We start from the raw sequence: 24,213 nt of genomic DNA, 5'->3' as shown, positions 1-24,213 counted from the left end.
GAAGAGGGAACTTTCAGGTTTTTGAGAATGCAGAAACTTTTTCTTTTTCTGGGATGCAGAACTTGCAACACCAGCACTACTTCAGTGACTGGATCTGTAATGCCATAGAAGGCTAAGATTCCCTAGATAATAAATGAGGACCAAGAGGGGAAAAATGTAATCAGGGGTGAATTGATTATTTGGGAAGAAACAGAGATCAAAAAAAAAAAAACCACACAACAAACCCTCCCCCCCCAAAAACAGACGACCTACAAGAACAGCAAAAGGAAGGTCAAGAAAGAGGAAAGCAGATAAGCTGTACACAATGTGACCAATGCTGTCTGGAGCAGTCCTGCCCTTGATCATCACAGCCCCATTAGAACTGTAAACCAAACCAGTTGTTCTGACCATACCACATCAATCAAACTTGCTTCCACAATCAAGAGAAGTAAGGAGGGTGCCAAGGTGCTTTCCCTGGCTAACAGGAGGTCACCTGGCTGGACAGATCAAGGAACTTGGTTATCCCCATGTTAGTCAACATCTGCATCTACCCACCACTCCCCAACATAGGCTGTCAGACACTGTCTTTGACAAATTGCTTCAACTCATTTCCTCATTTATATAATGGACATAATACTGTTTTTCTTCTTCTGTTAGGTTATTTTTGGCACTGTCAGTAACAAAATCAAGACAGTTAACAGTTTATTTAAGCTCAGTATTTTTCTCTTGCTACTTTATCTCTTAGGTAAACATGAAGCTCATAATTTGGAAGTTCTGAATTTTCACACATACTGCTTGGTCTAAGTTGAACTTTGATTCCAAGAACTAATGCCCCATTTTTGCAAGTAAGAGAATGGCAGGAGATTAATACCTTTCATACAGAGTGAAAGGTACTTATAGGATAGGATATGACAGAACCGAAAGGAAGATTGAGGAAAATACTGTTCCTAATTTGACAGGTACATGGGAGAAAAAGAAGAAATAAAAAAAACAGGGCAGGGGATTAAAAGAAACAACCATATATCAGTGCTTGTTAACGACAGCCCTTAATCCAGTTGTTTGCAGAAAATAATAAGCATGGCTTCATCTTAACAACTATGTAGTGACAATTTTCCGAATATACACACTTTTTATTTATCACTAAGAGTTAGACATTCAGTGAATCTACTACAGATTTGCAACATCCTGTCAAAGATTATTGTTTCTTAAAGAGATGAAAATAAAAGGGATTACATTACATATGGGGGGTAATTACAAAAGGTGTACCTTTTATGCTAATTTATAATTATTGTTTTATTTACCTTTTTGTTTTCTTGTAGTTTTCCAGCTGCAATGTCTGCATACACTTGTATCTTTCCAACTCACACTGTTCACATAGGTCCTCAAGACACAACAGATGATTCTCCATTTCCTCAAAGTTTGCCTCTAGCTGGGCTATAAGAAATACTTACATGAATATCAAATTGTATCAACAGATGGACAACTCACCTGAACAGAAATAGGATTTTTTAAAGGGACACAATTAACATAGTAATCATTACACATATATAAATGGCTCAGAAAGATAAACAAATCTCAGCCCATATCACACAGTGAAGAGTGGCAGCAGAGTCATGTTAAGGTAGATCTATCTGAGGTTCCCTTGTAGTAAGATGTTGAACCACTCTATTTGCCCCAGCATCTTGGTCTCAGAGGCTTGTGTGTGTACATCAGGAAAAGAAGATTCAGGACTCATAATTTTAGTTCTTGAGTAGACTCTCAGTTTAGCCCTTCCTATATGGTACCAATGTGAGGTATAAAGCTCTGACCAAAACCAGTACTGATCTTAATTTATTCAAATGAAGCAAAAGTAAAGCATACTAGGAGAATTTTAACTTTCACATGGTCTCATGGTAATATAAAAGAACACATTTTTGCCTCTGAAGACAGATCCTTTACTGATAGGTAAATCTCTAGATTTAGCTATTTTACATACACATGCACTTAAAAACATGCAAAATGTCTTAATCTCCTCTTTAACCACAGTTGCTCAGTCTCAACTTAAAATAGATCAATCCTATGAAAAGTCCTCCAAAAGCATCTCATAGCTCACACTGTTTTGACTAGAAATCGGGACCAAAGAATTCCTGAGGTCCCTTCTGACCTCAATTATCCCATGTGAATCTTGTATCAAAGGATCACTCTCCCTGCCAGTGATTAATGCTAAACTCCATGTCTCTCTTCAGGATCCCAAAGTGGAAAAACTATTTTCCCAAACTCTAACCAGTGAGCCACTCTGGGATGGAACTCTGTGAATTACAGGACTATTATTCATTCTTGTGCCAGGACTTTTCCTACAACCAGAGGGAAGGTAAATTGCAAGACGAAAGATAAATCACACCTTTACAAATAAAATAGCAGCCAAAGAATAGAAGGGAGTTTGCGGTCCAGAGACATATACACTGATCTGCTGCAGGATATGAACCTGACTGTTGATGCAAAGAACTACACAGATGATGGAATGAAAGCAAAAAATGTAAAGGAACTCTGAGTTTTGGCAAATGGCTGTGTTTCACCTTTGCCTGTAACAGACAGAAGCAACCTTCAAAAAGCAAGAGAATAATTATTAAGTTCAAGGTAGGAAAAAGTGATTTAAAGTTAATGTGTTTTGGATGCTCAAAAGAAGGAAATAGTAAGCGGGATGCATCAGTTAAATCTTCAGTTTTGGTTTGACCATTCTACTTGGAGCCTATTTTGCAGTATACATAATTTCAACTTTCTTGGCCATTACTCAATTATAGCCATCCTTGTGTTCACCCTAGAAAAGCAAAAGTTAAGACCTCAAACAAATTTCCTAGGATGCATATTCATATGTTCAGCTTCAATTACTTAACGACTTTTTTAGTCCCTAACAAGTAAGCTCCACAACAGTCAGAAAGGGAAACACAGATTATATAATCAGCTAATATTTCCTTGAATTATTTATCTGTATACAGATTCCTGAGGGGAGAGGGAGATGGTAAAAAAAAAAAAAAATAGACAGTTGACAATTAATGCAGGTACAATTCTGAGGAAAAAAAATGTTTTCAGTTCTACATATTGTGATGTGGAAATCTGTTGTTTACCACATACTCAATTTTCTCTCACAAAATCCAGATGTATTCAAAGAGTAATATAATTTATTGCAATTATGATTGGTAGTCCCTTTTTGCTTAAGAAAAGGACTTTCTTGAGTGCATTAAAATCCAAATGTCTGCATTATGCTAACTTGCTTTTCAGAATGATTGCTTGCTTATTAATTTGCAAAATTCACAAACACAGCAGGGTTGAAGATAATTTAGTAAGGTACCTATCAACCCCTGTTTTTTCCAGATACCATCCCCCATCTGCTTTGCTCTATTAGCTATTGAAATAATATTAAAAGACTACAACAAAGAACAGGAAAAAAAAAAGAATGAAGTGAATTCTAGAGAGCAACTGATTCCTAGCACTAGCATTTGAGCGGCCTCTAGTGGGAATTGCAGAAAACACTGTGCTCCTGAAGAACGGGAATGAACTCCTCAGGAGGCAACAATCCTGCTTTACTGCAACACTGGTTTCAGAAGTCTTCTTTCTGAAGTGAAAGAAAACTCAATTTTCACAAAAAAAGCTGAAAACTAGCCCCATTGCAATAGCACCAGCTACAGTTGTGAATTAACCTCTCTCTTACCCAAATGAGAATACATGCACTGTGCAGACAAAGAGGATTCCAAACAAAACTACGTATTTAATCAATTTGAAACTTAAGCCATAAGTCTATGATCAGCTCTTATCTATATTCACAGATAATAAGCTCATAATTTAAAGATGTTATTTAGCAAAAATATAACATCTAGAAATTCCTTTCCAGTTTACAGTTCACATGGCACTTAGAACAAATATGCCCCAGAAAGCCAGCTTATGTTCTAAAGAACATCTGCAAGATTACTACTTCTTGTTCAGCTCAAAGAAATCCCACAACCAAGGCGTCAGGCAACAATCACCATCTCACTCTAAACTGGCATAGCTATGAAGGTGAAAAACATCTCCTTTAAATTTTTTTAAGATTTAAAGAATACAGTCTACCTTTAGATTAAGAATTTTCCTGTATAGTAAATATGCCACACTTGGCAGAAATCATACTTTTTATTAGATAGCTCAAAAAATAACTTGTTCTTTAGGTCACATTATTCCAGTTATATCAGTTTGGCCTATATATCTTACACTACCAACGGTATAACAACACTATTTGAAGTTCTAGTCCTTAGTTTTAATTTTTTTAAGTATGTTAATGTTTGATCAGATGACATTAGATTGAATTATCTTCCATCATCATACACTGTTTTTCTTAGTTTACCAGATAAGCAGGTATTAAAGTATTTACTTAGAACTCAACAACCACAAAATAAATTTTTTTACCTGAAAACACTTTATTTCAATTAGTTTACCTAATTTAAATTTACCACATAATTTTTTAAATTGAAACCTATGTTACCTGTAGTTCTATGCGAGTACAAAAATTGTTAGAAAAGCTAAATCGCAGCTGTATATCAGAAAATACTAGTTTTCCATTTTTCCTATGCTAACTTTAAATGTCATTTTCCTGCACTCTCCCAGTCACTGAAACAACAGAAACCACAAAGGAGTATTAAAGACATTTCTATAAAGTTCATTCATTTGCTGAATAAAAGGCAAAAAAACAGAAAACAGAATGGATGGAAGCAATTACATCAAAGATATTCTCTATCTCTAGGCCATTCAGGGACAGTGATTACTAAAGGCAGTGAAAGACACACATAAACAGGAAGAGCTCCATTCACTGAAAAAAAAAAAAAAAAAAAAAAGAAAAAACTTTACATAATTACAGTTCTACTAGTGCTCAGTTTTCATCTTTTTTTAAAGAAAATATCTTAAACCCAGCTAATATCATATCATTTACATGAAGTTAAAGCAGCTTCTTCGCAGAAACTACATATCAAGTACACTAGAAACTTTTCGTTCTGCATTCAATTCCCAGGCGCTTCCAAGTTTACAGCACCAAACTGTATGTCTTTTATACATATATATCTCTACCTAACACAATAACCCTCTCTGCTGAAGTGTTGTGCCCTGGAGCTTATGAAAGAGAAAAACACCCTGTTGAACACAGGTATCTTTAGACTGTATTATTCAAATTGTCTGGTTTTACATATATCTTCCCAATATTTTCCCTTTCTCAGTAAAAGATAAATATAGTTTTATTTCAGACAACACAACTCATGTAAGCAAGAAGAGTAACAGTAGTTTTTAAAGAACTAGATAGAAAGACTGTTTTAATTAATAATAAATTATTATTTTCTTTAGACATTTTCCCAACCACAAATCGTTGCTCATATTCAGTAAAAGTTTTCACAGCTCTCCCAACTTTCAAAATAATTTTAAAATCATAAAGAAATCACTAAAAACTGGAGTCTACTAATGAAATATATTCTAAATTTCTGCATCACAAAACCTTTATCCACCTCTTTCTCAAGAGTTATCTGCTGCTAAATGCTAAACTAAAAGGAAACTGTCATTTAAGTAACCAAACACAAATCAGAAGTTCAAATACCAGCTCTATGAAAAATCTTGATTAATAAATTGTCTAGTCTTAAATTCACTTTTACTCGACCAATACCTGCTAATATCTAAATCCCTACATAAGCCACAATTAATAAATAGGTAATAGTAAACTAATGACTTAAATAGGTAATAGTAAACTAATGACTTGTCTTCCCCAAAGACACTCATGTCTTCCTGAAAGAGACTAATCTACGGGCTATTATTCACTACACCTTTTCCTCCTAAAAGTACTGCTGCAGAGGTAGTCTACAAACTGATGAAATGAACAAAAATAAAATTCTATAACCTTAAAACACAAGATTTTGCTGGAAGTATACTGCACTTTTCAAACTGGAAATATTTTTGCCATTTTTATCAAGAAATTAAAAAAAAAATATATTTCATTAAAACACACCCTTTTTTTTGGTGTAAAACAATACCCAAAATATGGGGTATTACGTTCTTAAAGTAGCCCCAATGTTACCAAAACCAAAATATTGCATTCAATGAAAGAGATACTATAATTACTGTGACCTTTTAGTTCAGCTTTAGTATATTTCCTTAAGGTCTGAAGAAGCCATTAAGAAGTCATTAATTATCCCACACCTTAAAGAAAGTGAGCATGGCCATTAATTTCTTTAAAAATGCAAATTCTGAACAAATTGGATTGAATTTTGCAAAGCTAGAAAATGGCAACTTTCAAACTTGATACACAACCTGAAAATAAAGCATGACCTTCTGCTGAGGATATAAACAATGATACCCCCCCTAAACAGTGCAAAAAGTTCTGTTGCCCTAATTGATTTTCACATCCACCTAACTCATACTTCAGAAAAAAATATTAAAGATTAGGAGGCAATGGCTTTTATCTCTGACTATATCCCCAGCCTTATTTTATTCCCAGTCCCAGTCTAAGTATTTTCAACCTATGTTGGATCTGTCACTTATGTACATGAACAGCCTTTCTGAAACCAGTATCAAGTTAATGCTTAACACTTGATCTTAAAAAAAAAAGAGAGAGGGGAGAGAAAATTGGATTTGGATCAAGATTTGTGTGTATTGATTTACTGAAATCAAAACAGATGTCTGAGCAAAATGCCACGGCTCAAACATGAAGCATATTTCATATTAAGACAAGTACGACAGATATCAACAAGCAGATATTTTCTACAACATCTCAAACAAAAACCAGCTTAAGTGATGATTCCAATTTCGAACTTTGAAAGGACAATAACTGTCCTTTTCACTTTTACATGAGAGTAATTTTTTCTTCAAAAGTTCTCAGTGGCAGTTACAAGACATTGCATAATACAATAAATTTATCAAATGAAGACACAGACTTTTTACTTCAAGTGAGGGATGACTAATAACATGAACACCTAAGTTAAAGGACTTTATAAAATTGCTAATGAAAATGTGTGTTGTAATACAGAGCAAAAGCTGAGGAATCTGTACGTGACTCATACCAGCCTTAATAGGTCAGTAAAAAGGTTTATTTCCATTATTCGAAATTTCTTTTACCAAAAGCAGCCAGGGTCCACTATTTACTTTCAAAATAAAAGCATTAATAGATTTATTAGAAGCACATCATATTACAAGTCAGAACTATGTTCAAATGATGAAGACTAGCCAAATTAAATCTTGAATGCACAACCCAGGACACAGCACTTTGTAATTCTATTTTCCCATTTTTTTACAGAATGTTTCACTTATATTTAAAATTCACAGTCAGAGTAATAGTAATCTCTTGGAAAACTGAATACAGTTTATATTTCTAAGAAGCAGATAGTTCAGAGTGATAAAAACTAAAAACAGTGAGCAGAATATCATAGTAAATTTCTGTTAAATCCCTTCTAGAAGGGTAGATGTTGAATTTGCCATAAATTATACCTACCTCTTCAAATAGACTCCCTAAAACTTACCATTAAAAAAAATTCCAAAAAACTCAGTCGTTAAGAGGAACTAATAAATAACTCTAGATAAACTACTTGAAATCTGACACACAAGGTGAAGCTAGAAGATTTGGTTCACATCTCACAATCTTAGCAGTATACTTCAAAATTCATTAGCTTCCCCAAACAGGCCACTTAATGCTTCCTTAAATCCTACTTGTGCAGAATCAAAAATATTCTACAGACAATCCTTCTCCAAGTTATCCTACAGAGTGAGATTAATTCTGGTTCATAAAACTACATTAGGAATTGGAAAGTAACCCCAATTCATCAGAATTTATAGCATTTACTGTTATGAACTATGAAGAAAATTCCATTAGGTTTTTAATATATTGTTTATCTTTGGTCTACCAGTGGGCTGCATCACTTTGTGCATGATGATATTAAACCCAATATTTTAATACATCATTATTTGAATTTATATTTCCTTAGAAAATTTTTTTTCAAAAGCCAATATTAAAGGCTCAGCACACATGACAAAGCCTTATTAAATAAGGTGGTATAAGAAAATGGTAATAAAAAATGAAATACATTCTTTGGTTCAGAAATAAATAGTAAAGTTATTACCAGTCTACCTAGGAACAAAAGTTGATTTTTGCATGTCCAGTGGCCATAGGAGAATGAGAAATTAGGCTTTGAAGACAGAAACAAACCCTCCTTTTCTTCACATCAGATGTCAGCACATGAATCCAGCCCACCCCACAAAAAAACAAGAGCTGCAATTACATGAGGAATTTCTGCCTCCTTCCCAGCTGCTGTAAGAAAGAGGAATGCAGGCTGAGTCCCTGGGGAACTTAGCTACTAAAATCATGTGCAGACGGCAGTTTTTCGAAACTTTAATTTCATGTACCTTGTATAGATTTCCATTGAGCCAGCAGGAGGCTTACTGTGGAAAGACAGGCTTGCTACTTGTCAAATGCTGCATTCCCATTCCAAGGCTCACTCAGCAATATTGGAGATTTTCAGAGAGTAAGAGGCCAGAACACTTTTTTCCTAATTTAATTCTGAACAGTGTATCAACTGCTTTGTATGAGAGGTTTCCAGAAGTAGTCCACTAAAGCATTTATCATCTTTTAAATTAAATCAACAGGTTAGCATTTGGTAAAGTTATAAAAACTGAAACCCGTCTAACAAATATAAAGTATTTGGTAATCTTAATATGTAGCATTGCTAGTTTCACCCACAGAAAAAGCTGGGCATCAGTTCAGAATACCTTAACCCTGTACATTAATGCAAACTATTGAAGCCAGCCTTGGAACCAACAATTACTCAAAACCAAAGGTTTCTGCCTTGAAAGTGTCCCTAGTCAGGTAAATTTCTCCCCTGTCCCACCCAAATGATGAGTTAAAACATTATTATATAAAATGACATAGACTCAATCACAGAGAAGCAACTTATATACAAGTGTTCACACTACTTACAAATCTTAAAAATTTCATAAGACTTCAAGAATAGTATTTTTCTGCTGTTCATACAAGATATGCAGTTATCACAATTTCATTTTCCAAATAACAACACATACAAAATTTTAACTGCTGACAGAGCAACTGTTGATCTTTAAAAAAAAACCAAAAATCTCCAACAGTATATGAACTACTGTTTTACAATAGAAAGGATGTATTTGGAAAGCAAAATTAAATTTTATAATCACAACATTCACAACAGCTGAACTTCAGTTTAATCCTCTGTACTGACTTGAATGCTTATTATATCTATAAAACCTTACCTAGGCTTGCTGTGAGGCATTCCAGATCTGCTAAAAACCCAGGTATTTGTTGGAGCTGATCCTGTAGTTCCAGCAGACTGCTTCTTTTCTTCTCCCAGTGTGCAGAAAGCATCACAACTTCACTATCGACCAGCTGAAACAAACAGGTATTTAATTTACCTGCAAATTTATGTATTTATGAGCATCTTGGCTTATTTTTAGAATTAATGCATCTTCCTTTTATTATATAATAGTATAATGTACTTATATGGGTCATATTCTATGAAAAACAACAAGATCAAGAGATCTTACATAACAAATGTTTCCTTTATATATAATTGAGATGATTCAATTATCGTTTCCCTGCTCTTAATTCCATTATCCATCCTTCCTCTTGCACACAACTGCAGCTTGTGCCTGTATCTGCATTCTGAATTCCTCAGTTTTTAGAGTATGTAGTTGCAGAAACTGAAAAAATCTAAGCAATGAGCAAATGAGTGCTCAGATTTATAATTCTACCCACTTCAGACTGATTCTATTAAAAGAATAACTTCTCCCATTTCCAAATTCCTCTAGCTATCTATCCCTGTCAAAAAGACATCCTGTTTTACTAGAAAAGTTTTGAAAACTTATTCCAAAGCCCAGTAAGTAATGGAACACCTCAGAATACCAACATCCTTACTGAAATAAAGCTAAGTCTATTTTTGAGAATGAGGTAGGATTTCTATCAGTTAAACAGTAAAGCAAACAAAAAAAAAAAACCCAAACAAGCCACCATGAGATGGGGTCAAACACCAGACAAACATTTCAGCCCAGAGATAACAATGCAGCTTAAACTACAATCGTCTAAAAGCAGTACCTTTAGAACAATTTTGTACGTGGAATTGGTAGTTAACATCAACCATTTCACATGGTAAGACTGTAGGCTGCAAATAAAGCTTGAAATTGTCACTTTCCTTTCTCTATTCAACATTTATAAATAAGACAGCAGAGCAGTTTATCTGCTATTGGCCAGTACAAGAAATGGGATACTGGACAAGTGGATCTTTAGGTGTTATACAGTACAGTCAACCTTGTGTGCTTATACAATTTTTATTATATTTTCTACTTTTATATAAAAAGAAACAAACAAAACCCCACAAGCAATATATATATATATATATATATATATATATATATATATATATATATATATATATATATATATATATATATATATATATATATATGATTGTCCCAAAAGCGAATATCTGAATTTCATTGCAAATTTCAGTCTTTTTGGAAGCTTTTCATTCTCATTTTTCCAAGCAGCTATAACATGTGAGATTAAGGTTATACTGGTTTAGTACATATGAAACCTCACATCGTTTTCAGAACTACAATTTTTAAAGCAAACTAAACAAGCAGTAAGTATTATAAAATTGTGATCAAGTAATTTAAGAGATCTACAAAAGATCCTTGTGAGCAGTAAACTGTGCAAAACTGACAGAGAGAACTTCATCTCCAGTAACTGGAAGTTTTCACTGGAACTTGTGGAAAAGGTGGGCCATACTATTAGGGAAGAGAAAGAACACAAGATATCTTCCTTATTACTGTAAATACACAGTGAGTTATTTTTCCATCAGACAAAGATACACAGAAGTCTCGTAAATAAAACAGAAGAGCCAGGGAGGATGCACCCAGCCAACATGAAGGTTTCAGCCAGGACAGAGAACCCTACAGCTCAGTCCTGCTCAGCCTACACTGCCTGCCCCTTAAACATGGCTCAAAATGGAAAGTCTGGTGCAGAAAAATGCATTGGTAACACTTACTGGAAGTTTCCTTTCCCTTATTCCACAAATAATCTGCACAACTTGTCACTTTGCTTGCAGGGCAGGAACACTGAACAAAATTGGGAGAAAGCAGACACTTCCCTAATCTTTTCAGTCAGACAATCAGATCTTGCCATTTCTTGTCCACTAGGAGTGGGCAGCAAACATTATCAGTGCAACAGCCCTACCCTGATAGTAACCATCAACATGTCTCAACCTCAAATATATTCTATACTTTCCATGTCCCCCCACTGCTTTTAAAGTGCTATAGCAGTAACATGCAACATCATTTTTGCAACTGTTTACATTGCATCACATTATTTCATGTTTGCATTACACTCTTGTTACATTACTGTGTGAGTGAACAAGGCTGTGTGGGTACTTAACTAGAGGTCAGGGTTAACCCTGTATGCTGGTACCAAAAATTTTAGTTTAAAATTATTTACACATTTTAAAATATTTCAAGTATGGCATTGTTATTTTTTCTCACCTCTCCAGCTTTTGCACAATCTTTGGCTCCTTTGTGAAGGGCAGCCCACGCATCTTCATATCTGAAGAGAAAATAAATTACTATTCTTACTGTGCTCCCCTTACAGAGGAAGATTTTATAGATATTACTGTGCTTATATTTACAGGCACTACCAGAAATTGCAGCTTAAAAAGCTGTACAATTCTTTTCAGTATTTACTGTTCTACCGAGACAAACATATGGTAAGAAATAATATCTTTTAAAGAAAAAGTGATTCATGTTTTTTAACCTGCTAGCTTACATTAAAAGTGAAATGGACCCAGCAATATCAAGACTATACACTGCCTTAAGCATTACTTGGAACCCAATTTTATTAAGAAAATTTAAAAAAAAAAATGTAATCACACATACACTGCCCCACACACACAAAAAAAAGAGAATAGATTTTTTTAAGATATAAAGAAAACTTATAATGGAGATAGCTTCTGTTATTCAGAAAAGATGTGATTAAATACATATGGAACACGCTGTCTTTTCGAGGCAATGACAGGCATATTGTCTCTATTGTTACAGAGGGAAATTATATCAAATATGTCTAAGTTATGAAACATCAAATCGAAACCACAGACTAGGACTCAGTGCTGGTCTTCATATCTGTGCATTAGAATATGAACTAAAGTCATCTCTCAAACGTGGCTTTTCCTCCAGAATCTCTGCTGCATTAGCACGACAGCACTTGAGTATGGGGCAAGCTTTAAACATAGTTGTCATTTGGTAACCACTCTCACACTCCTAACTGCAGAATATTCAAAAACCTATTAGCAACACTTTGGTTTTCTTCTAATTATCTTAATCTAATGAAGTTATTTCTGAAACTGTAGGAAGCAGACACTAAGAAAGAACAGGAAGGTCATACCTGCTGAGTAATTCCAGTCCAGCAGAAAACTCTGGCAAACACTGAATAGTTCTATAAAACAAATTGTAAATATACAAAATTTTTAAAGAATAGAAGTCTATTATAAAAAATGAGTGCACACACACCTGCACTTGACAGATGCTGAGCAGAAATGTTCCCTACTGTTCAGTTTCACAAACATTTTGCCAACTCTGGTTTAAGATTCATTACATAGTGGATCTTACAAGAATATTTCAAAGCTAGGATTGCTTCTTTTTCTTTTGTTATTTTATGACAGCCCATTCTTTCTTCTTTTTGACTATGTCCATTGAAAACAATTTTTATGAAATAATTTCTTAGTACAGTTAAGAAAGAGACAAGAAGGACATTGTTTTAACTTAAAACAAGGCACAGAAACATCCTGAAATAGGACTACTACACAAGTTCTTTATGCCCCTCAATAAAGATGTTGCACTTAATATATTCTGCATCAAAAAGAAACACTAAGCTAAAGAATCTTTGCCAATTTAATGCTCTAATGATTTCATATTGGATGTGTACATTTCCATTAGTAACAACTTGAAATATAGAGAAAACTTATTATAACAGAATCACGTAACCAATTAGGTTGCAAAAGACCTCTGAGATCATAGAGTCCAATCTATGACCTAACAGCACCTTGTCAACTAGACCACGACACTGAGTGCCACGTCCAGTCTTTCTTTAAACACCTGCAGAGACAGTGAGTCCACCACCTCCCTGGGCAGCCCATCCCACTAACTAATCACCCTTTCTATGAAGAAATTCCTTCTTATGTCCAAACCTTCCCTAGTGCAATTTAAGATTATGCTCTCTCATCCTGTTGCTAGTTTCCTGGGAGAAGAGGCTGATCCCATCTGGCTACAACCTCCTTTCAGGTAGTTGTGGAGAGTGATAAGGTCCCCTCTGAGCCTCCTTTTTTCTAGGCTAAACAACCCCAGCTCCCTCAGCTGCTCTTCCACAGACTTGTGCTCCAGACCCTTCACCAGCTTCATTGCCCTTCTCTGGACTTATTCCAGCACCTCAATGTCCCTCTTGAATTGAGGAGCCCATCTAAGTTATAAGTTACAGAAAATTAACAATGCAGCATTTTAAGGGATGTGAAGATTTTGATATCATCCAAGATTTGTCTCCTGGAAGATGACCAGAATAAACTGTTTTGCACTGTCATCCACACAATTTGAATGGAAGAACACCACAAACGAAACCCTTTTTCCTTAAGCCAAGGGAAAAGTGGCAGAATCAGTGAGGTGGAAACGGACCTCAGGCAGTTTCTATTGCAACCTCCTGTTAAAACCAGGACCAGCTAGGAACTCAGAGCAACTTCCTCAGGTCTCTGTTCAGTTGCAACTTGAAAACCTCTGAGAACAGAAATTTCACAGGCTCACATTCAGCCTGTTGTCTGTCAAGGCCCCCAGGGTCTTTTCAGCAAAGCTACTTCCCAGCTGGTCTGTCAGCCCCAGTCTGTATAGTGGAGGACACTACCTTTCCAATGAAACACTGGATTTATACCTCTTAAATTTCATGAAGTACCTCTTGGCATATACATTCCTACGGCCTTTTATGGATTGAGTTCACCCAATTTATCTTCCTTCACTACTGGTCAGTTTCCCCCCTTTCACTAAGCACAAGGAACTGAAGCAATAAAAGCATTAAATACCTCAACAACATCTACATTTGCTGCCATTCATTCCATTCATCAACAATCCCATGTTTTCTTTGTTCAGCCTTTTATTATCAATTCAGGGCTAGCAGCTCTTCTTCTTGCCCTTGATATCTCTTGCAAATGTCAATTTACACCCTCCAGAACACTTCTTGAATGCATACTGATGTGTTGTCTTTTCAGTAGGTGGAAGCTAAAGGCCCTTATAAGAATGGGGTTTTAATGACACAGAGAATTCCTAGAGGTGTTTAGAGAAGACATCATTCTCTCCCTGATCAGATGGTCAGTGAAAAACTCCCACTGCAACACCACCCTTACTGGTCTCTTCTCTGCTCCTCACCCTTGTGCCCTCAGCCATCCTTACAAGTCAAGGTAAGCTATGTTTGTCCCAGAACTTTACTAGCAAAGCCAAAGCCACCCTGGAATTCCCCTGTTTCTGACGATTCAATTGGTTCACCCAGTATTTTCTCAGAAGTGATGGATATTTACAGTACATTAGAAGAACCAAAATATTATGGACTGGAAACATGCAGAGAAGGCAGTTGCCTAAAATAGTTTCATTCAAGCCTTTACCCATTCTTAGTTTAGTCTCTGTGCCTTGTCAATACAGCCAGTCTTCTCTTAAAAAAACTTTATATCCAAAACATCAAGATTCAGAACTTAAGATAGTTTATTTCAGACACTTTATTTTTAGTGCAGGGCTTGTTTTTAAATTAATTTGTGTCTACATACTGTGTTTTAGTAAGAAGATACTTTAAAAAAGCACACCTGAGCTTATTTGAAGAAGCAACACTCACAGATGTCATTTACAGACATAAACTGGTCTTTCCTCATAGCTTATACAGGTTGAAAGAATGAGCAATGTACTAAAATGCAGGCGATTAAAAAACAAACAACAAAACAAACAAAACCACAAACCACCACAAATCTCAAAACTTCTTGAAACAGATAATTGAAGTAATCACAAATATATTTTCCACAATAAAAAGGCTCCTATTTCTGTTTTACAGTTAAAACCCCCCCTGAATTATAATTTTAATACATTAAATTCACAAAGATTGTAATCAATTACATTTCAGTGTAGTACAGCCTGAAGCTTCTATTTAGTACTACAATAACACTGAATATTCGTTTAATTTAAATGATCAACAGCCATTGGAAATTATTTAGGCCTATCAATGAATGTTCTATGAAGCAAAGCATTTGCTCAATAGTAGAGCTAAGCTTTTCTGTTGTCAGAACAGTATTTTGTAAAATTACATGCAAATGCTCATATATATGAGCCATTTCAAATTTTTCTTTAACAAGAGCATCCTAGATCAGTGCTATACATTAAGACATTATGAAGTACCTCTGCCTTTTTTTTGCATCTCTGGATTTGTCGCCCAAAGTCTTCAACCTATAAATCAAAACATAGAATCATCAGACATTTCCAAAACCAAAACCAGAGAATAAACTGTCTGAGCACATAACGTGTTAATTCCACTTTATTAAAGTAATTTTCTTTCAGCTTATTTTACAAATAAATTCATATGATGGTCTCCACAAAACTAAGTGAAATTTCATTTATTTCCACCAACAGTGCTTCTAAATTATGAGAATCTCCAGCAGCATCACCACAGTGCCCTGCTACTGAGCATATCTGAGGCTTGTTTCACCCATGCTCAATTTCAAACTGACTGGTACCTTGTTCTTAAAAAGCACAAAAACCCCTAAATCAACCAAACAACCAAAACCCCAACCAACAACAAACAATTCCCCTTCCCCCTCTCCACACCCCCCCAACTCTTTCCACTCCTTCCTCTTTTTCAGTCAACCTGTATATGATAAAGTTGACAAAGTAGAGTGAGAACCAAAACCTCTGGCTATTCTCTGATCACCAAGATGATGGCTGTCCACAGTCTCTACTAGGCCCTTTGGAGTCACAGCTGTCCAGGACAGTAAGAGTTAGGAAGAAATATGGGACACAGAGCAAGATGGAAATGAGTTTTGAGTACCAAAGATATCCTCCAGACATGACAGAGATATGTAATCCTGAGTGACCCAGGGATTGAGAAACAACCTAATATACAGATATTTGAGCTGCTTCAAGGGTGAGCCAAAACACTTCCCCACTGTTAACCACCACCAATTTTCCAGAAACTCAAAGAAACTTCAAAGTCTACAGCAAAATAGGCAGTTGACTATTTGAGAAAAGACATGTCAAGGCATGCCTCCACTCCCTGTTAGAGAGCTGCTTATAATAGCCAAGCCAAGCAGAAACAACCACAGCACACTGAAGGAAGAACATCTCTGTCCTCCTCCTCTGCCATATTCCCCAGTATGCACCCAGCCTGGAACAGCAGCACTCCTCTGCATACAGGGATAGAAGAAAAATGCTGGGTTACCACTATCAGTTCTCATACTAGAATATCTGCCAGGCAGCTGGAAGTAAAGGTTAAAGGATTTATCGCTAGACTACAAAGTACTGACTTCCTTTCAGCAGCGTTCCCTGTACAAAGTGTAAGGCAGTGTGAGCCACATCACTCAAGCTGGCAGAAGCACAATTACTGCCTGAGCACAGACGAACGCAGCTCACTGTTCCATTTTGGTTGTTTTTCTTCCTCCTGCAAAAGATTGCTAACAGCTAAATGGGTCAAAATTTAGATACCTTGCTCACGGGATACAGAGACGTAGACAGTAAACACAGCTGAGCAGGGGAAGAGGGCACAGAAATGGCTAATAACTTTAAACTTCAGTAACTCCATTTCTTTGTGCACAGAGATGGCTAGTAACTCTAAACTGCTCTCTTTAGACCACACATCCCAGATTTAATCTTTTTCCATCATACATAAACAATTCCTTTGGAAGCGGTACTATTTTGTTAGAAGCCCTGAAAAGCTTCCCCCTCGTGACGCTTCAAGAAATCCAACTGTTCCACTTTGAAAGCATTCAGGCGTAGTTAAGAAGTTGGCAACAACTTTACACCAGAAATACTTTCTAATACTTTCTTTGGGTTTTGACACTTTTAAGGTCAAGTCTTAACAGCTCAAAATGACTTCTATTATCACTCCGGTGGGGTACAGAATGGGCTAACCTAGAACACCAAGGCATTGAGGCTGCATTGTCCAGGAAGGGAAAGGGGGCAAAACAGGACAAATTGTGTTCTGGCCTCTGTGAGGACACTAAAGAAAAAAAAGCCTCTGTGGCTCTGAGATACAGGTCCCCAACTGCAAAAGAGATTACACAACATATGAAAATACCACTTAGACATGGGACTCTGGAATAAGGGCACATTAATGGAGCTGCCAAAACACAAAGATGGAAATGATGAAATCGGGGACTGCTTTAAAACAGAACACTGCAACACAAGGAAGAAGGCAAATTAGAGACTACATGGAAACATACCGACTCAACTGCTGCAAAACATGGAAATACAGAATTAAATGATAATTGGATCCAGCATGTTATGACCTTTCTCTTGCCCACTTTCATTACGTGAAAAATACCTTTTTCAAAGGAACCTTACACTGTACTAAGGTATCAACCCCTCTGAGAAGGTAAAAATGACAGCAAAACAGAAAGACAGACAGCAATAAAGCAATGCCATGCCATTGTCTGTATTCTTAAGGCATTTTAATATTCTATTAGCGTCAGGTAATATGAGAGATAACATGTAAGCAATTTATCTGGTTGATTGAAGCCTATTCTATCAATTTCTCTTGACCATCATATACTGTTGTAAATATGTCACCATAAAGTATATAAGTTTCTGGAGTATACAGACATTCACCACTATATAAAAATGTTTACCATAGGGGTATCTTAAGGCAGCCGTAACGTTTCCGAAGATCACACAGTTTTTAAAAGCAATTGATTACAACATGATATTCTCCTGTGACTCATTACGAGCCAGCAGTTCTGCAGCACAGACATGACCTTGATCTCACTGACTTCCAGTAACACTCATTTGGGCCACCTACTTGTACTAAAAATAACATCGACACAGGGCCTGTCTAAATAAACCTTGCGAGGCAACGTAGGAGGAATATCTTTCTACTTTTTAACACAAGCGAGGGGCTGCTCCATCCACTTATCCTGCGCTTCTTTCCCCCAAGTGACAGTAACTCATCCTCCAAGGAAAGACAAGCTTCCCCATACGCCCAGCGGCGCGCAGCGATGCTCTTTAAACAATTACGATGATCCATAAAACCTTGAAGGTCAGTCACTTCATGAAAAATTCAAGCGCGTTAATTGACTCCAGTCACATCTCCTCTCAGAACAGTAGGCTCTGTCTGTCTCTCTCTCCTTCCCCTGACCGCAGCTGCCTCCCGAGCACAGAGGCACCTCCTCCCCTCCTCTCCCCGCCGCAGCTGCAGGGCTCGCCAGCCCGCCATCAGCCGCTCAACTCAGGCGGGAACACGGCCCGCAATGAGACCCCGGAGCCGCGTTTCCAGCCCGTCCCCGCACCGCAGAGGGTATCTGGGCTGGTGACAGACCAGCCCAGGCCGAGGGTCCTGCCTGCGCAATCTCCTCCTCTTCCTCCCTCCCTGGGCCAGTCCCCGCCTCCCCCGACCCCCGGTCACCTGCTTCCCCCTCCCCGCCCGGCTGCGGGACGCGGGTCCCTCTCCCGTTCCCCCCTCCAGCCCCGCGGTGCTGGGGGCCGAGGGCGATACTCACCCGGCGGTGAGGTCCTGCTGGACGCTCAGAAGCCGCTCCCGCAGCGTCTCCAGCATCGTGCCGGCCTTCCCCGGCTGCGGAGGCCAGCGCCGGGAGGGAGGGGCGCGGGCGGGGCTCGGCTCCGAGCCCGCCTCCTCTCCGGGCCGCCCCCTCTCTCTTCCGCCTTTTCCGACTTCGCGTGTTTCCTCGCAAAGTTGTGAGCAGGGGTGGTTATTGCTGAGGGGAGCCGAGCCCCTTGTTCTGCGTCCCCCGTTGTGCGAGGGTAGAACGGAGCGGTTTCAAGGTTTGACCTTGAGAAAGCGTATGGATCCCCGAAGTTGCAGCTTTTTAGAGGTTTTTTTTAAAGACCGCAGCAAAGTCCCTTGACAGGTTGGGACCTTGACCTGAATGATTTTGACATCAGCTATAGCAGCGTAGGAGTGAACTCCTTAGAGCTACGAAGTTGATCCAGGGACTGGAGCATCTCTCTTACGAGGAACAGCTGAGGGAGCAGGGCCTGTTCAGCCTCGAGACAACTGAGAGGGGACCTCATCAATATCTTTAAGTGTCTGAAGGGAGGGTGTCAAGGGGATGGAGCCAGGCTCTTTTCAGTGGTGCCAAGTGATAGGCCAAGTGGCAATGGACAGAAACTGATGCACAGGATGTTCCATCTGAATATGAGGAAGAACTTCTTTACTGTACAGGTGACAGTGCATTGGAACTGATTGTCCAGAGAGGCAGTCCTCACTTGGGATATTCAAGAAACATCTGGATGCAATCCTGTGCCATGTGCTCTAGGATGACCCTGTTCGAGCAGGGAGCTTGGACCAGACAACCCACTGTAGTACCTTCCAACCTGACCCATTCTGTGGTTCTGTGAACTCAGGGAATTGGGCTTTGTGATCAAATCTTAAAAGTATGGAAAGCGAAACCACTCCCTGTGGTTGCTGGGTTCTTGGGGTGAGGGATAAATGATAACCTTTCAAAATCCTTGCAAAGCAGGTAGTTGAATTATTTGTCTATGTGGCCCAGCACTGTTTTCATTGGAGGCTGCTGGACTTGTACAGATATTAATGATTCTTAATGAACTAAAAAAAAAAAAAAAAAAAAAAAAAAAAAAAGTCTATTCTTACAAATAGTAAATAATGCAGTGAAAAGTTTTAATTAAGCTTCTAGGTACAATCTGTTCCAATCATAACTGTCATAGGTCAGTCAGCAAATCTTTAGACAGTTCTAAGGGGAATCAGTCCTTTTCAGAACAATTGGCCAGTCTTTCTGGTTGGCTGTATTTTACAGTCATGGTAACAGGAAGACAGTCTCACACCTTGTGCGTTTTCAGTTAATATCAGGAATATGGACTAAGGATTTAGATGGATCTGAGAAATCTTAGACTTACATTTAATTGAGACTTCAATTTTTACAAAAAGCAGCTGAGATTTTAAAGTCAAAGCATTTTATTTGTTAACCATTTCAATTTTGGTTGAAAGTTCAAAAAAAAAGTCAAGAGCACTGAAATAATTTGTTACAAAGAGAATGTATGCAGAGGGTGTCTCTTGGGTGTGTCATTTAATACTGCAGAACTATACTGAAGAGTGTTTGAGGTACATTCAATAAACTGGAAAACTGATACCATAATCCCAGCACAGCTTGTGTGCTTTTAGAAGAGCATGGGAGCTATAGGTTGTTTCTGATGTGGCTTAAAAAACCGGTATTGCTCTGTGGCCTTAATGCAAGTTAAAAGCTAAATTCCTGCTAAAAGAATAATAATGATTGGGGTTGATTCTTCCAAGAATTGAAACTGATGTGGCTCACTTTGTCTTGATGTCAGAAAGACGATTTTCGTGGCAGACTGCATATGAAGTTCCGTAAAAGGATGTATGACATTTAGACCATATTTTTCTCTTGCTTATCTAACAGCAATATCTGAAAAGACTTCCCACTTCCCTGGATAGTTAGCACTCCAAACTAGGAGGGGAAGGCCTTGAATCAAGTTTTTTCTGCTGTGTTCACAGGAATACATTACAAATGCTGACAAAAGCTGTGCAATCTGGCCTTAGGTAATATATATGTTATGGGAATTAAAGTTTTCAGAAAATAAGGCAGCTGTTTTGTAACCTTAAATTTTTGCCCTTTCTTTGAGAAGTCATATGACTTTCTCCTGTGTTACATATTTTCAATTTTCTTATGAATGGTTCTTGTCAGTGCTGGCTCTAATAATTCCTAGAGAATAAGCACTCTTATACTCCATTTCGGCTTTTGCGGTTAAAAAGAAACTACTCAAAGACTGCTGTGTTTGAATTTCATTTCCATCTCTGTGTAGAATTTGGGAAAAGAAATGTGTTGAGATAGTATTAACAGTCACAGTAATTCTAGAAATACCAGAGTGGAAGAGACTTCTAAAAGCACATGCTATGCTTTAGGGCCATTGTAAATACATGATGTAGAGTTTTGTTTAACTGGTTCTTAGCAACGTGAAATTAAGGAGATTCTCCAAGCTGCTTAAGTTATCAGTTCGCATGTTTAGCTTGATCTTCTCTTTTTGTTTCTAAAGTAAGCCCAGTTTCTTTTTTTCCTTGTAGTCATTTTCCAAACTTCTTACTTCTTATACTTGTTGTTCTGATCTAGACATTCTCCAGTTTGTCCAGAAAATGCAGAACCATAGCATTTCCATCACTGAAGCTGAATTACATGGCTTCCTTTTGAGCCTTACACAAGGTATGTGTTTATACTAATTAATTAATATTCATGTATGACAGCAATTAATTTAACAAACAGCACTGAGACAGGAACAGATCCTTCAGGTGTTAATTCAGCAGAGTGACATGTAAAATTCTGCCGGGGGCTTCGGGTCAAGTTTTCTAGAGATAAAATTAATGCAGAATACCTTTTTAATATCAATGACCTGTTCTGCTCATTTAGTAATTAAGTAGTTCACAGCTGGTTATTTGATATTAATTATGACCTGAATTTGAGTCAGGACTTCCTAGATCTTCTGCTTCTCTGATACTAGCACACACAAAATCTTGTGCAAGTGTTCTGTAAGTGGCTATACTGGTCTCTGCAACAAATGCACAAACATTCTGCGCTTTGCACATCTGCAAAGGACAGTGATATCAGTCAGTAGCGATCAATATTTAAAACAAAAAGCAGAGAAATGTACTTGACTGCATAACCCTAGTGGCAAATGAAGATTTCTTTTCTAGATCAGAACCCCTTAAAAGCATGTTAGGCTACATTTCTGAAATAGCTTAAGCTGACCCAAGTCATCCCTTGTCCTTACTTTGCATGATTCCACCTTTTCCTAGGCTTTAGTGACCTGCAATTAGATTGGCTTTACATTAAGACTGCTCTGAGAGAGTAATACTGCAAAGAGGCCAAGCTCATCCCCTTTTAGCTCTTCAGTGAAAGACAGTTTTAAATATTTTCCCATTCTGATGATCTGATGTGAAATGTAGTTTGTTTAGGTATCTGTCTTTGTGTCTTGATTTTTGCTTAAGAGTGCAATATGCCATTCTCAAACAGACTAGAAATAGTAACCAAAAGTCTCAGCCCTTCAAAATTTCTCAGGTTTATGGAAGCAATTTTGTCCTCTTCTCCTCAGGGCTCTTGCTGGTAGAAACTGTTTTGGCCTTCGTATAATTTTGGAATGCTTGAAGTAGAAGTGCTATATCAGGCCTCCTTTAACTTGGAAGGTAAACCAAAGTCCAGTGAAACAGATTTCTGTTCTCATTAAATGTTTTACTCTCATTCTTGCTCCAGTTTTCAGTTTCTTTCAAAATAATGCAAGTGGTGGAAAATTACACATAGTAGCCATTCAGTTAAAGCAGGCAGGAAAGCTCTCGGATTTTCCGTGTCAGAAACAAGAAACTGCTTCTTTTTCAGAAATATGTGTCAGGAATTTGAATCCAAGTTTCACTTCCTACATCAAAAGCACATGACAATGTTTTGCAATTTCAAATGGCTTCAGGTGTCAGGTGAGCACACTGCTGAAGCACCTCTAGAACAAAGCTCAAGCGGAGACCGGAGGCCCAGGTCTAAGCCTAGGAGTGGGTTCCTGGGCCCATAATTAGAAGCCGTGGATGGAAGCCTGAAGTGAGGTTAGAGAGGGCCATTAGATGACCCCAGGGCTCTGACACAGAGCAGGGGAAGGTTACTGAAGTGTTGGTCAATGGTGTTCCCTAGAAACGATTTGTGTCAAAAGATCCAGTACTTGCTTCAGTATTGTAACATCGTTGTCACACATGCAGTGGGACAGATGGGGAGAACTGAAAATATAGGAGGGATGGCTTATGGTTAAATGATAAGCATGGTTTAACAATCTTTATATTTTGGGTGAAAATTTAAGATTTTTATTTTTAATAATCTGTAGAATATGATTAAAGGTTGCCTACTGGACATTATCACTCTTCAATTCTATGTATATCTTGTTTATCTAGCCAGTTCTGTACTGGTATAAAGCCTAAATGTTGTTAGAAATACCTGAGATAAACTTTAATTCTAGAAATCTGCTACTACCATTTTAATTGATAAAGGCGAAAATAAAAGTGTGCATTAAGGTCTGATTCAGCATTTCTTGAAGGAAATGCATTGCATGCTGAAAATAAAGGTTACTATCTATCAAAGAGTTATAAAAGTTCAGCAGGGTTAGGTGACATAAGTGGAAACTAAATTTAAGCATTACATCATAAGTACTATTTGTCATAGTCTCACTTATTTTGAGGCCCCATTACCATTTCTAGCAGCTTTTAGGAGCTTCCTTTTTCAAATTAACCTTTATAGCTTTCTAATGAGTTAATTTGTGCTCTTACCTGTACTAACTCTTGGGAATTTAGTCTCTGCAGCTGACACAAAGCTTTTATGTTATATGAATATAGAATATCGTTTTATTTCAATAAAGAAAGTTGGATTTGGGTTGGGGTGGTTTGGTTTTGTTTTGTTTTGTTTTCCTATCAAAATAACAGCTAATAGGAGGGATACCTCAAAAATGAGGACATTATTTAGAACTTTATAATTTGGATTCTCTCACTATCTTGAAACTTCTGTGCAATTAAATTCTTCTACATCAGCTTCCTAAAAGAAAGTGAGGATCATAACTCCAGCTACTGAGTGTAGTTCCAGGTGTGTCGATTTTGAGTAAAGGACAAAAGCCGCAGTGAATCAGCCGGTTCCACTAGAGGGCACGACTGTGTATGGAAAAACGAAATAGAGATGTGCTCGTATGCGTTTCTCTGGAAGTGCATGTATCTTAAATGAGCAAAATATTGCTGATAATGTATTAAGTACAATTCATGGTTTATTTAATCTCAGAAGGACACCTTAAAAACCCTTACTGGTTTGAATGGCATCAAGCTCAGTGCGTGGTGGCCACCTGGTATTTGAAATAGTCACAGTGTTGCTTTCATAAGCTCCTTTCTCCTACTTAAGCAGGGTTGGGAGATCTGTGTTACACTGTTTCATTTGTAATTTTACAGACATTGTAGATGAT

The 24,213-nt window shown here is 37.5% G+C and overlaps 1 protein-coding gene across 2 annotated transcripts in view; it reads right to left on the bottom strand.

Moving 5' to 3' along the window:
• The window catches only part of DTNBP1 (dystrobrevin binding protein 1), a 69,255-nt gene extending 50,373 nt beyond the window's left edge, over nucleotides 1-18,882 (bottom strand). Inside the window, exons 1-6 of one of the 2 annotated variants that reach the window (XM_064665229.1) lie at nucleotides 18,750-18,882; nucleotides 15,442-15,489; nucleotides 12,410-12,460; nucleotides 11,515-11,575; nucleotides 9,235-9,367; nucleotides 1,281-1,413 (exon numbers count right to left, since the gene is read on the bottom strand). In XM_064665229.1, the coding sequence (XP_064521299.1) occupies nucleotides 1,281-1,413; nucleotides 9,235-9,367; nucleotides 11,515-11,575; nucleotides 12,410-12,460; nucleotides 15,442-15,489; nucleotides 18,750-18,805 (482 nt within the window). In that variant the 5' untranslated portion in view covers nucleotides 18,806-18,882. The remainder of the gene's footprint in view (nucleotides 1-1,280; nucleotides 1,414-9,234; nucleotides 9,368-11,514; nucleotides 11,576-12,409; nucleotides 12,461-15,441; nucleotides 15,490-18,749) is intronic. The other variant, XM_064665236.1, reaches the window with a different exon arrangement.
• Between the last annotated feature and the right edge of the window lie 5,331 nt (nucleotides 18,883-24,213).

Source organism: Pseudopipra pipra, chromosome 1 (assembly GCF_036250125.1).
Source record: "Pseudopipra pipra isolate bDixPip1 chromosome 1, bDixPip1.hap1, whole genome shotgun sequence".
NCBI lineage: Eukaryota > Metazoa > Chordata > Aves > Passeriformes > Pipridae > Pseudopipra > Pseudopipra pipra.
The sequence above is the reverse complement of the archived record's forward strand: the minus strand, read 5'-3'. Positions and strand labels throughout refer to the sequence as shown.